The 12,537-nt window shown below is 51.2% G+C and overlaps 4 protein-coding genes across 4 annotated transcripts; all 4 read left to right on the plus strand.

The window, feature by feature from the left end:
- Positions 1–26: 26 nt before the first annotated feature.
- Positions 27–997, plus strand: CC77DRAFT_978028 (hypothetical protein; the record flags this gene model as incomplete). The annotated part of the gene is made up of 2 exons (XM_018535990.1): positions 27–295; positions 334–997. 2 exons carry the CDS (start codon positions 27–29, stop codon positions 995–997), a joined length of 933 nt encoding a protein of 310 aa, XP_018391213.1.
- A 2,771-nt stretch (positions 998–3,768) lies between these two features.
- Positions 3,769–4,440, plus strand: CC77DRAFT_6606 (hypothetical protein). Its single transcript, XM_018532641.1, has one exon. The coding sequence runs from the start codon at positions 3,850–3,852 to the stop codon at positions 4,321–4,323; it is 474 nt and encodes a 157-aa protein (XP_018391214.1). The 5' UTR covers positions 3,769–3,849; the 3' UTR covers positions 4,324–4,440.
- A 3,791-nt stretch (positions 4,441–8,231) lies between these two features.
- On the plus strand, positions 8,232–9,983 carry CC77DRAFT_6868 (oxidoreductase domain-containing protein). The gene is made up of 3 exons (XM_018532764.1): positions 8,232–8,485; positions 8,565–8,698; positions 8,790–9,983. The coding sequence occupies exons 1-3, from the start codon at positions 8,364–8,366 to the stop codon at positions 9,812–9,814; spliced, it is 1,281 nt and encodes a 426-aa protein (XP_018391215.1). The 5' UTR covers positions 8,232–8,363; the 3' UTR covers positions 9,815–9,983.
- Positions 9,984–10,408: 425 nt separating this feature from the next.
- CC77DRAFT_1036588 (peptidase S28) lies at positions 10,409–12,391 on the plus strand. The gene is made up of 6 exons (XM_018527022.1): positions 10,409–10,562; positions 10,616–10,682; positions 10,737–10,835; positions 10,897–11,022; positions 11,075–11,509; positions 11,565–12,391. Exons 1-6 carry the CDS (start codon positions 10,428–10,430, stop codon positions 12,290–12,292), a joined length of 1,590 nt encoding a protein of 529 aa, XP_018391216.1. The 5' UTR covers positions 10,409–10,427; the 3' UTR covers positions 12,293–12,391.
- Positions 12,392–12,537: the final 146 nt, after the last annotated feature.

Genomic DNA, 12,537 nt, shown 5'->3' on the forward strand with positions numbered 1-12,537 from the left:
AACGCTACACTCTCTAGTCCTTTGATATGGCACCACTTCGACGATACCTACGGATTACAAAGCATTCTGTTCTCGAGGTTCGCATCTATCTTGACCGACCCGCTGATGCTGAGGCATGGCTGTTGAAGCGCGACGACCCAGCACTACCACGCGTCATTGAGGCTATACGACCGCTTGTACTGCCCAAGCTCCGAGAGGAAAACGAGCGGGGTAGAGGCCGAGGTAGTGCCAAATCTAAAAAGAAGGGAGTAAAGGACGTCGTCGTCGAAGGTAAGCTGCATGGAAGTTTGATATCGTATCCACAGTACAGGCATCCCCGCATTGATGCTGCAGTCTTACTCAGACGGCTAACCTCACGTCAGATGATTTCGAGGTTTCCATCTTTTTGACGGACCTATCCTCCCGGCACTCCGTTCTGACCAAGCAAAAGATCTTCAAAGACAAGGCCCGCATCCAAAGCAATTCCGGGAAACTCACCAACTGGCTGACAAGTGGAACTAGCGATCAGCCTGTCGTTATCAACGAAGATGGCGCAGATCCGATCGTTATCAGAGAAGAAGACGATGACGAGCCCATCAATCTTGCTGACATCCCGGCAGCTGACCAACCTGGGAAACAGCCTAAGCGTTCAGCACGTCAAAGACGCCGAAGGAACGAGGATGAGGATGCTGCACTCAGCAATCGCAGCGATAGCGAAGGTTCGGATTTGTTTGTCCCTGAGCCCACCAATCGACGTCGGACCAAGGCTCGTACACAGGACGAAGACCAGGATAGTGACGAGGAGACACATGCGGATGATAAGAAGAAGCTTGGTCTCAACACATCATATGATGGCTTCAGTATCTACGGCCGTATACTGTGTCTTGTCATTAAGCGCCGTGGCGCACGAAACGTGGCAGGACCAAGTGGTGCAAATTCAAGCCAGGCTATGCTAGAGAATTGGGTTTCGACACAAGCTGTGGCAGAGCAGCTCGACGACGATGAGGACACTATGTGAATAGAATTAGCATCACTGTACTATATGACCGCCATCGAGTTAAGACAGTCGGATCTTGTTGCCGACTGACACGAGTGCGAGCTGACAGGGACGAAAATAACAACGCCGACCACTATTCGCCGACCCTGAACACGATGGGTTCTTGACAGGCTTATCCACGTGGACGCACTGTGCTGAACCATCACACCGGATAAATGCGCGGTTCTTCAGGAAGTCCCTGCGCATTAGGTGGCTTAGTGAACCATTTTCCCAGAGGAGTACAACATACGCCACGATATTCGCGCACCATTTTGTGCGTGCGCGTCTTTCTTATTTCCGCTGCAAACATGGTCCATATCGCATCCGGGGCTTGATGAGGACAATGAACCTGAAACTGAGCATATAGGGAGGGTTGATGTGTTCACTGTTGGAGAGTCGGCTGTTCGGAACGACTAGACGTATTACATACTGCACCTATGACCGGGGTCTATTCTTTTCTTATTCGATCGCAACGCTGAGTTCTGCGTCGGACAGCTCGTTGATCGAAAACAGCACTGGGGAACCGTTGCCTTGGCGCATTGAGACTCGGTGCTTTCCCGGCGAATACCCATCTGGATTCTCGTCTTTGTCTCCTCTGAGTCTCTGAGTGCTTCACCAGTAGCGCATCGGACTCGCCGGCCCCAAAATGGGTGGCGCAGCGTGCTCGCATGCTCGCTCTTGCCTGAGATTGAAGGCGCGTAAGCCACATAAGGTGCGGTAGCGGCGCCGAGAATGTTGCGCGTACCTGCAGCAACGTGCCTGAACATCGTTCTCCGCACCAAGCTATTGATCTGCTGATGACGATCAGCTTAATCCATCGTTCTCGGACCATGGCTGCCAAAACACGGGAAAACCAAGACTTTTATTCACAATGACGTTGTGATCGACTAGCCACCACTACGAATACGGAGCCGGTGGATAGAGTTCAATGCCAATACTACGTACTTTTTTGCGCCAACGCGAACATCGTGATCGTTGTTGTGAGCAGGCTTGCATGAGAATTGCGAGAGGCTTATTGATTCAAGCAACATGAGATGAAAAGCATGTCGGTCAAAAACCGCCGTTAATTTTACTTGGTAGACAGCCGTGCCTGCAGCTTCAAGGGACCCTTCTAGGGGCATGGCTTCAAACTGATGACCTGTCAATCAACGGCAGACAGACTAACGCTCGGTCTCTTCTCGTCTCTCCGCGCTGGCCAGTTGGTTGGAACGCTTGTCAGCCGAAAACGTCTTTTCCTGGGACCAGATCTTTGGCTCTGTAGCTTGACACCATGTCGCCTTGTCTTTCGCATTGGACTGTAACATATGCGCAATCCTTCCCCACTGTGCTGAAACGACAGCTTTTGAGAAGCGTTGAGACTGAACTAATGAACTACCGAAGGGGGTGGCGATGGTGAGGACGATGCTTTCTGCATTAGGTTTTGACGCACCAGCAGCCCCTGTAAATCTGATCGCTTACTATCAACGATGAGCGCATCGCCAGAATCTTCTCCCCAGTCCTGGTGGGTAAGGGAAATCTTTTTTGCTTGTTGCGCACAGGCTTTCAGGGTACTGTAAACGCTTCGATAATCGTGATTTTCATCTCGCAGGTCGCAGGGGTAAAAGGTGGCATATTGCGAATGTCAATCAAACAAACGCCTATCTGAAGTCAGACGTAAACCCTGACCAGTCCACGTGGAGTTTGGCCAGCTGCAACAAGCGAGCAGCGGTGTTCCCTCCGTCCCTTAAGACTGGTTGACAGCTGCGCCAAGTGGCTGCATGGCGCCCGTTCAACTCTCTCCTTCCGGACCAGCCGAGCTTCTGTGATAACCTTTATCGAGCAGCCACTACCAGCCAGTTGCGGTCGCCGGAACACTTTGAGAAACAGGGCACACTGGGCGTCGGTAACTACTCCTACCTCGGACACAAACGCGAGCTAGGATTAATACGAGTTGCGCGAAGACGGCAAACCAAAAAGACAAAAATAATCATGACATGCCTTTGTGCGGTGCTTTGCATTCTCAGCCTAGCTGCCCACGAACAAACGTGTATACCCCGGCCAACTGATTCAGGATAGCAAGAGCAAAGTCATGCCTTGACCTCACACCGCCAGCACGGGCGCCAGCAGCTGTGGACATTGTGGAGCGGAAAATTCTAGGGGGCTTCGAAATTGGGTAGAAGCGTCAAAGAAGCACGGGAGAAGGTCGGCATAGGCGCTAGATCTTCCTGCGCTGGAGGTCGGTGGGTGTGTCCGACGTTGGCAAATAGGCGACGTCGCAAATTGTGTGACGGAAATTTACTGTCAATGTGTCAGAATTTGCTCTTGACACGCACGGCAACAGGAACCGAGCGATGCCTGTTCCTGATGCGCTCGCAAGCAAACCCTCTTACAAGCGGCCCCAAGGCGGCGACTGATGCATGCCAGCCCTGCGCACCGTCAAGATGAAAAGGAGGGCTACGTTTCATTCCTCACGACCGTTCGCACTAGGCATGTCTGCTAGTAAGAGCACGGTAGTGGTCAGGGAATAAGTGATGTCAGATGAGCGCAGACACTTCCCGTGGGTCAATCATGCCTCGCTGGGCCTGCTGCCTTGCCTGGAGGATGATGTGTTGTATGAACGACATGCCGCGACGGCGACAATACTGCGACAGGATTGGATCAACACGATCTTCACGCTGTCACGAGGCCGATGAAACGACAAGGCGGTAACGCGCAAGTTCGTGTTTCTTCTCCCCCCTGCTCATTAAGTGACCAGGATCAGCGATGTTTCGGCGTGCTTTAGCTTATGCACAAGCCAGGAGCCACCCCTTTCCTGCTCATCAGCCCAACGCCTCTTTCACCGCTTGGGCCGTGCCATGCCCTGCCTAGCATTATTACACACATCGTCAAAGTACGTAGCTGACCGACATTTTGGGGGTCTGCAATCTGAGCACAAACATAAATACGTTGACCCCCCACCATCGGAGTGTTCGTTTCATCATCCAGAGCCGAAGACTACAACACAAAGAGTATATCTCTACAGCCTACTACCACTACCACTACAACATCATCGTCATCCAACGAAGACTCCAACAACCAACTCAACACTTCCGCTCAACACCAGCCTAACAGCTCATCCTCACAAACCAACACAATGGCCGCCACTATCTACGACGAGTCCAACATGGCATCGCAGAACCTCCCACCTTGCCCTGGCCCACCACCAACCCGCCCTCTTCCTCCTGTCCCATCGAAATAGAGGACATGAACTCTCTACCTCGTTTTTGTCTTGTTCGACCTACACTTGGCTTTGGCGCATTTCAACATCGATATCAACTCCGCATCCTTAACCGAGCATCCTCAACGCGACCCACCTTACTACTCTATCATCCGACATCGATCTGCACCTTGCCGCCTGGTATGCCGCCATCATGCAGTGCATCTGCAGCATCCAGTACTACCTGATCTTTGGCGCACTCTGTGCCTCAGACTCAGAACAACTCCTTGTCACTCACCTGACATCCGCCGCGATTTCCGGTTAAAAGCAGACTAAGCTTGTCTTCGGAAAGCGACTCGACGCCAGTCTACCTTGCATCGCAAGCCTCCACGTTATTACGCCCTGCTATCATGTGGCATTGCTGCATGTACCAGGATCCGCTCGTCTCACTTCCGGCTACGATTGCATATCCCACACACGCTGGTTCGGGTGTCCGGAACGATCCTTCTCTATAGACGCCTACTTTACTTTGGCATATACACATCACAGTCCTTCTAATATTGAGCGTATTACTTGCTTTAGACTTGCATTAGTTGGCGCTTGGGATTGGTTGTGTGGCATCATAGCATCATTAGTTCTTGGAGTTCTATTACTGGTTAGGCGGCATCATAGCCAGGAGGAATACCCAATATCGTCTCGTAGCATTAATTGTTTGATCTAAGATCAATTACGCTTATACTTGTTCTATTCTCGTCCACAGTGAAACTCGCATGCAGTTGAATTCAAAGTCCCCTGTTCACTAATCCTTCGGCTTTCCCTTTCCATTTGGGGGCTAAAAGCCATGCTCAGTCGAGGGCAAGCCTCCAAGGCATCTTCCAGGGCATCTTCCGATAGAGACGTTTGCCTAGAGACGCCGCCAGGTTGCCAGCGCGCGCGCGATAGTTCCCTTGCACACCACCTCAGCTAACCGCTAAGGCACATGGCTGTGATAGGATCCACCGTTGCTTCACAAGCGCTGCAGCATGTTCGAGCGATCAGGTATGCCTCCTCCACAATCAGGCACCTGTACATTGCAAGCGCTTGGCCGCACACACGTGGGCTGTGTGACGTAGACTTGACAAGTTGAGTCGAGGGCCAATAAGTCGACTCGTTTAACCGTGTTGCATATTCAAGTGTCCCGCAGCTACCGAAACCTTCCGTGTGACCGGTTCACGTTGGAAATCACGGCACCACCCCGGCATGTGCAGGAACGTCGATACTTGCCGCAGCTTCAACTTGGAACGCTAATCAGCAAGACGGATACGGCCTCACACCACGAATGCGAATATTGGCAGGGCCGTTCTTGGTGGTTTGGCTCGGTTGCGCTTACCTAGCTCCAACCACGGCCATGTAGCCGTTCAGGCACAAGTGCATGCTCTTAGGAATCCATGCCCTGCTTTCAGCTGAGGCAGATGACTCCTCTATACGCAAAGCCAACCACCAGCTGCATTGCTAGTCGTACGCAGACGTGCGACCACTAAGACGCTAGATTAACACCGTCCTTCACTACTACAGCTTTGCATGTTGCACGACTTCACCGCTCAGCAAGACGTGCCCGCAACTCCACAGCCGTTAGCGGTCTGCCAGGTTGCAATACACTATCTCCCGCAGGACAGTACCCCTCCTTCAAACATCATCATCGTCAACATCAAGCAGCGCATCCCGCGGTTGCGCACTAAGTACCATTGTCGTGCCTACGCCGCAATCTGACGCCAATCTCCACTCGCCTGAGCGGGTCCGCCCACACCACGTTGGGGGCAGTCTCACCAAAAGTGGCAGCACCCTGAACGTGCTCGATCTCTGATACTCGGATGAGCATGCCGAATGTTCGCAGTAGGCGAACAGACACGGCTCGGCTTGCAACGTATAGTTTGCGCCTGTCCGAGCTGACGACCAGAGTCCTGCGCCTTGATGGCGCTCAGTAAGCAATTAGACTTTCGAACTGCGCCTTTGTCCCTCGTCCTCTGCTGTTGAAGCTTGAGTTATTGGCCCCAGACGACAAGGCTGCATTCCGGTCTGATGAATACGGACTTGAACAACCATGCAATCGGTCCTCCACGAGCACACAGACCTATCGCTTAGCTATCAAAACTCTCTCAGCACCGATCGTGCTAGGTAGGGCGAAGTACACAGTTAGCCACGTCTGTCAGACGTTAATTCATCCTGCAAGACGCGAGGCATTCCATGTACGCCATCGGCTGACGCAGGCTGCGCGTTACCGTGCGTACAACGTGTGGAAACCTGCAGTCGTCCTTCGATACATCAACTTTACGCAAGCCAGCGCGCATCAATCACATGCCCACGCAACTCTTCTGTGTGCGTCCGAGTGCATGCATGCTGCTCAATCCCTGGCAGATCATTCTGACTCACGTCCGCAATTCCACAAACCACGTTCCTTTTTCGCAGATCGTGGGTCCGCGGGCAGAGCATGCAGCCTTACTTTGCTGGGGCCTATCACATCCCAGCGCTGGAAAAGCCCGCTGTCAATCCATCCACGCTGACGGCCTTTTTTTGGGAACCTCTTCGGCGACTAGGTCACTCGATGTGAGTCACCTTCAGCGGTGTACCCAAGCTGTCACCGTTACGACACGGACGCCGTTGCGATTTGACCGTTGTCCCTTGTCACTATAACCAGGTCCTCGGATTTTGTCGCGCAAAAGGGAAAAGCCGTTGATTCTGTAACTGCCGGTTGCCGCTTGAAAACCCTTACATTTCTCACCGCTGTGTACGCAGTAGGTCATGTGGAGTCTTCGACGCAACATCTGTAAGGAGGATTTTCAATCTCGTGACTTGTTGTGTGGGAATTGCGATGTTCGCCTATCACACTCCTACTGGTGATCATTACGCATAGTCACCACCAGCCAAGCATTGCGGCTGTAAGCGAACCGCGTTGCAGTAACTTCAAAGGAAGACCCCAGCACGGCAAACGTTGTGCCCGGTTGATCAAGCTCGGCGCAATTATTTTTCTTCTCTTTTACCTCGCCGAATGACACCGGTCGTCATTGTAATACCTCCGTCACCGTAACCCTCACCGACAAATTTCCGTTGTTTTCATGAAGATCATTGAAGCAAGTCTTGGACGAAATTTCTCTTACCCGCCTACTGCGGTGTGTGATACGCAATGCCTGCAAGATATAGTGCGACAACAAGGATGGGTGTCCTCCCTACACTTCGCTTGCGCAATCTGTTTCGTAGGCATTCAGGCATTCGTGGACAATACAATTCCACACCCACTCTTTCCCACACAGTCGTGTGTGCTACCCTGTCGATCAAACAGCAGCGCCCTGAACATGCCGTTCATGCACGTCGTCCGATATGGCAAAGTGGATTCTCTCGCCACCACGCCTGACATCTGAAACCCTAGCCATTATTCGTGCCATGATGCCATGATTCAATATTTGCCACACTTCTTATCGCCGCTGTTACCGCTGGCCTCGGACATTGCTGACTTACATGATCTACAGAATTGGAAATCTTCCGCTTCAGACGGTGCCTCGGGCATTCGGTAGATGTGAAGGCGGTGCTTATACTCATTAGCCGAGTCAGCGAGGTTGAGGCGTGCGAGATTAGATTCAGCCTATCTTTCATGCATCAGAACATGCAGTCTCTTGGGCATGACTGCCACATTGTAAGTTCAACTAGTTGAACTATACGCTATCGAAGCGGCTTAGACAACGTAAGCAACTAACACCTCACGCTCCAGACGCAAGATGCTGTGTCCGGCTGAACTGTAGTATATTAACTTCACTACACACCAAGTGCTTATGGTGGTCATCGATTGTCGGCATACTTGCTCGTATTATATCAATATGAACTATTGAAAATGTAGACCTCTTGCCTCCCCTCAGCATTTTTCCCATGTTGACCATGGAATCAATCAGCCACAGATGCTACTTAGGAGTTGAAGGTATCTTACTGTTTCGGGCGTACGAGCGGGCGCCAATCATTGACTTGGCCCCGCACCCCAAGCGCACTGCATGCGAGGCGCAAGTTTAAGGTACCTAGATAACGCCCCGTTACGAGTTGATAGTAAGCAATGGAACATCCTGTGTTTCTGTAGACGGAGATGTATTTCCTCTTCTTCAGCATCGTACCGCCAAATCATCACTTTTTACATCACGCAACCGATCGAAGATGGGATTTGTCGACTGGTTGAACTCCAGCGCTGAGTTTACCGAATGGGCCGCTGGACGCAAGCCAGTACCGAAGAATTCGGATGCATTACGTTTCGGTATTTTAGGAGCTGCCAAAATTGCGTATGTCCACGCCCTGTTCTCTTTATCAACATGAGGAAGTTGAGATAGGGTCTTGGAGCTAAATAGAATCGTTGAACAGTCCGATGGCTTTGATCATTCCAGCGCGCTCGCATGCAGATGTCATAGTCGCTGCTGTTGCAGCAAGAGACAGGACGAAAGCAGAAGCCTATGCGAAGAGGTGGGATGTTCCGATTGTTCATGATAGCTATGAAGGTAAGCGAGCCAGGTGATGACAATGCAGCAGCCCATAAGCAGCAATTACGGCCACTTCATACTGCTGTGATATCATGCTGATCCATCGCAGCGCTGATCAACGATCCGTCAATCGACTGTATATATAACCCTTTGCCAAACGGATTGCATTATAAATGGACGCTCGCCGCCCTCAAGGCAGGAAAACACGTTCTACTGGAGAAACCCTCCGTCTCCAATGCGCAAGAGGCACGCTCTCTCTTCCATCACCAGGTTCTCAAGGCTCCAAATGCTCCTGTACTTGTTGAAGCAAGTCACTATCGCTTCCACCCCGCCTGGTACGTCTTTCTAGCGCAATTCGAAAAGGCAAATGTAGAGAAAGCAAGTGTTCGTGCGGGAGCACCGAAAGGAGCTTTCCCCGACACGGATATCAGATATGACTACGATCTTGCTGGTGGCGCTGCAATGGACATAGGGCATTACACCCTATCCGCACTACGAGGTGTCTTCGGGGCTGAGCCTACAGATGTCACTTCTGCAACACCTAGCTTTTTTCACCCAACACAACATCAGCTCTGCGATCGAGCCATGGAAGCTACTTACACATTCCCCAACGGCGGTAGTGGTCACGTTCTGTCCGATCTAGGTGCTCGAGGCGGGTACTGGTTTCCGTGGCTCACATCAAACTGGCCAAATTTCAGTGACCTGCTTGCCTCGCTCTCTGTAACTTTGCGCTCCGAGAACCTTGAAACCACTGACAACGGTCTACACAAGTCTAGCCAAAAGTCACTTATGTTCTGGGGCTTCATGGGCCCGCACTCTTACCATCGCATCGATATCACCACTACGACTACTTTGCGCGATCCCTCTTCTGGCAAGATTGTCAAGGAAGAAAAGAAGACGGAGTACAAGAAGGCGTACAAGTGGCCGGAGGGCATGGGTGGTGAGAAAAAGGGTGAGGACTGGTGGGTTACGTATCGGTACATGCTTGAGGAGTTTGTGAATAAGGTTAAGCGGAGAGATGGGAGTGGTGCGTGGGTTGATGGCGAGGAGAGTATTAAACAAATGGAAGCCACGGATCGAACTTACGAGAGAGCTGGTATGTTGGTTAGACCTACTTGTAAGGAGATGGAGTAGGTGGTGAGGATTTTGGAGACGGAGATGCAGTGTTGCGTCATCATTTCTGTATCTGTGGTCAGATAAGGCTACTGGAGTTTGGTATACGAGTTCGTATGGCAGGGATCGGTCATTGAGCTTACCATACCTAGGTAGCTCTATTGCCTAAGCATATGCACATTTTAACTTGCATGCACTGCTTACTTCCAGAAATACCAATCATCCATACTTCCCAGGTATCTGCTACATCGTGTGAGCAGACGCGTTGACGCCTTCCATAATGCGATGTATTTAGGGTCCGCGCGTACCTCACTTGCACGAACACAACTAACACAACACTACCCATCCTTCAAAAAGCCTCACCGCACGATAAGACAGTAAGCAAAGAGCTCTAAAGCAGAAGGCAGATACCAAGCAGCGACAAGCTTCTCCAAGCCTGCACAAGCCTTGCATCTACCTGCCTGTATAGGTATCGCCCGCTGCACGCCTTGCCCCGCTTTGAGGTACAAACGAACATGACGCGATGGTATAGCTTCGCGTCCTGCTATCCGGGAAGCCGAGCTTGAGATCTGTATAAGAGTGGTACGGTATTCCCGAAGTATCCCGGTACGTCCGCTGAGAAGCAACCATCAACATGAAGATCCTGACCTTGGTTTACAGTTTTGTGGCTTTGGGGTCTGCAACTCCGGCTCCGCGCTCGGCTTCATGGCAGGGCAAGAGACAGGCTGCTGATGCGCCAGCTTATGCGGCACATACGATTGATCAACCGGTTCGTTGATGCGCTTTTTCTCGTTATTGTGCTCTAGCTGACCTTTGCGCCAGATTGATCATTTCCAGGATAGCGATCGCTATGTTCCACACACCAATGCCACCTTCAAGCAGCGGTACTGTAAGTACAAATCTACTGCGTGCATACTCAGCATACACTAAACATTTGATTCAGTTTTCGACTCTTCTTACTACAAGTCCGGGGGACCAGTGTTTCTCTACATCGGTGGAGAGACGAGCGGAGAGTCGCGTTTCTCCAACTTGCAGACTGGAAGTAAGCGGTTACAGCAAAACCCAATCGATACGTTCGCACAAATCACTGACCGGGTTTCTAGTCATCCAGATTCTCATGGAAAAGTTCAACGGTCTTGGTGTCATTCTTGAGAATCGTTACTATGGTGAAAGCTACCCGTACAATTCTAGTACGACAGATGAACTGAGATTCTTGACTACTGAGCAGAGTTAGTGATGCAAGTATTCAGGCCATGATGCAAATGAGCTGACTTTGAATAGCGATTGCCGACAATGCCTACTTTAGACAGCATGCTACCTTCCCAGGTGTTAACGCTAGTCTGAACAGTGTTGACACACCTTGGATTATGTATGGCGGTTCTCTTGCTGGTGCTCACACTGCGTTCACCATGAAGACTTACAACGACATCTTTGCTGGAGGCATTGGTAGCAGTGCCACTACCCAGGCTTTACTCGAATACCCTCAGTGGTACGATCCCATCATAAAGTTCGGTCCTGCAGACTGCGTATCCAGGATTATTGACATTGTCGACAAGATGGATGAACTTATCTGGAGTGGAAACAAAGAAGGCATCCAGCAATTGAAGGAGATCTTTGGTCTCGGCGCGCTGCAAGATCTGAGAGACTTTGCCATGACGATTGCATTCCCGATCGGTGGTCCGATGAATTATCCCACCAACACATGGCAAGAACTCAGTAAGTAATGGTGCTTTTCAGGATCTTTGTGAGATGTGTGCTAATCACGCTCTAGATTGGTCTCCCAAATATGGTTCTGAAGACTTCTTCAACTTCTGCTCTAACGTAACGAACATCAACCCGCCGGCAAACATCAGCAGCGTCGATATGGCGCTTGCCAAGTACTCCCAGGGTGATTCTTGGACTGGATTAGGTGGTTATGCCGATTATGTGAAGAAGACGCTTATCCCGAACTGCGAAAGTGGACGAATCGATAGCACGGACGAGGGCTGCTTCGGCACGCAAAATCAGACATACTACGCCGACCCCTCAAACGGTGCAGCACGCTCATACCTTTACTCGACCTGTTCAGAGTCTGGTGCTTACCAAGTTGCGCCTACGAACGGCCCATCTCTCATCTCCCGCGTCCTCCAAATTGACTACACGCAGCAGTGGTGCACCTGGGCCTTCCCACCTGGCGAGCATAATAGCATCCCTGCAACTCCCCAGTTGCACTACTACAACAAGTACGGAGGCTGGGATGTCCAAGCTGAGAATCTCGCTAAGATTGATGGCAATACCGATGTCTGGCTTGATCTATGCTACCATTCGAATCTGGCTCCTCAACCCAGGATCAGTAGCGACAAGTACCCGAGCTACCTGATTGCGGGAGCCGGACATCACTGGGACAGTTATGGTATCAAGAACGTTAGCGCTGAGCCGGATTATATTAGGGAGGCCCATTATTGGGAGGAGAGGACTGTGAGTCGGTTCTTGCAGTTCTGGGCGGAAAAGGAACACTAGGTGGTAATGTCAAGCGTCTTCTTCGCCCGCAGTTTCCTATAAACTATCGAAGACGCTATATCTAGCGCTTCATGGCGAAATGCATTGATCAGTATGAACTTGACGTTTGTTTACTTTGCACGAAGACTGTGAGCCTCAATGTCCGCCCCACTATGTTCTGCGAGGGCGCTTGGGCGAATGCGGGGTAGTTGAGGACCCTGAATTTGCCACACAAAGGTCGCGACTGCTCTTTTGCATGTGATTCG

This window comes from Alternaria alternata (assembly GCF_001642055.1).
Source record: "Alternaria alternata strain SRC1lrK2f unplaced genomic scaffold CC77scaffold_1, whole genome shotgun sequence".
Classification (NCBI taxonomy): Eukaryota; Fungi; Ascomycota; class Dothideomycetes; order Pleosporales; family Pleosporaceae; genus Alternaria; species Alternaria alternata.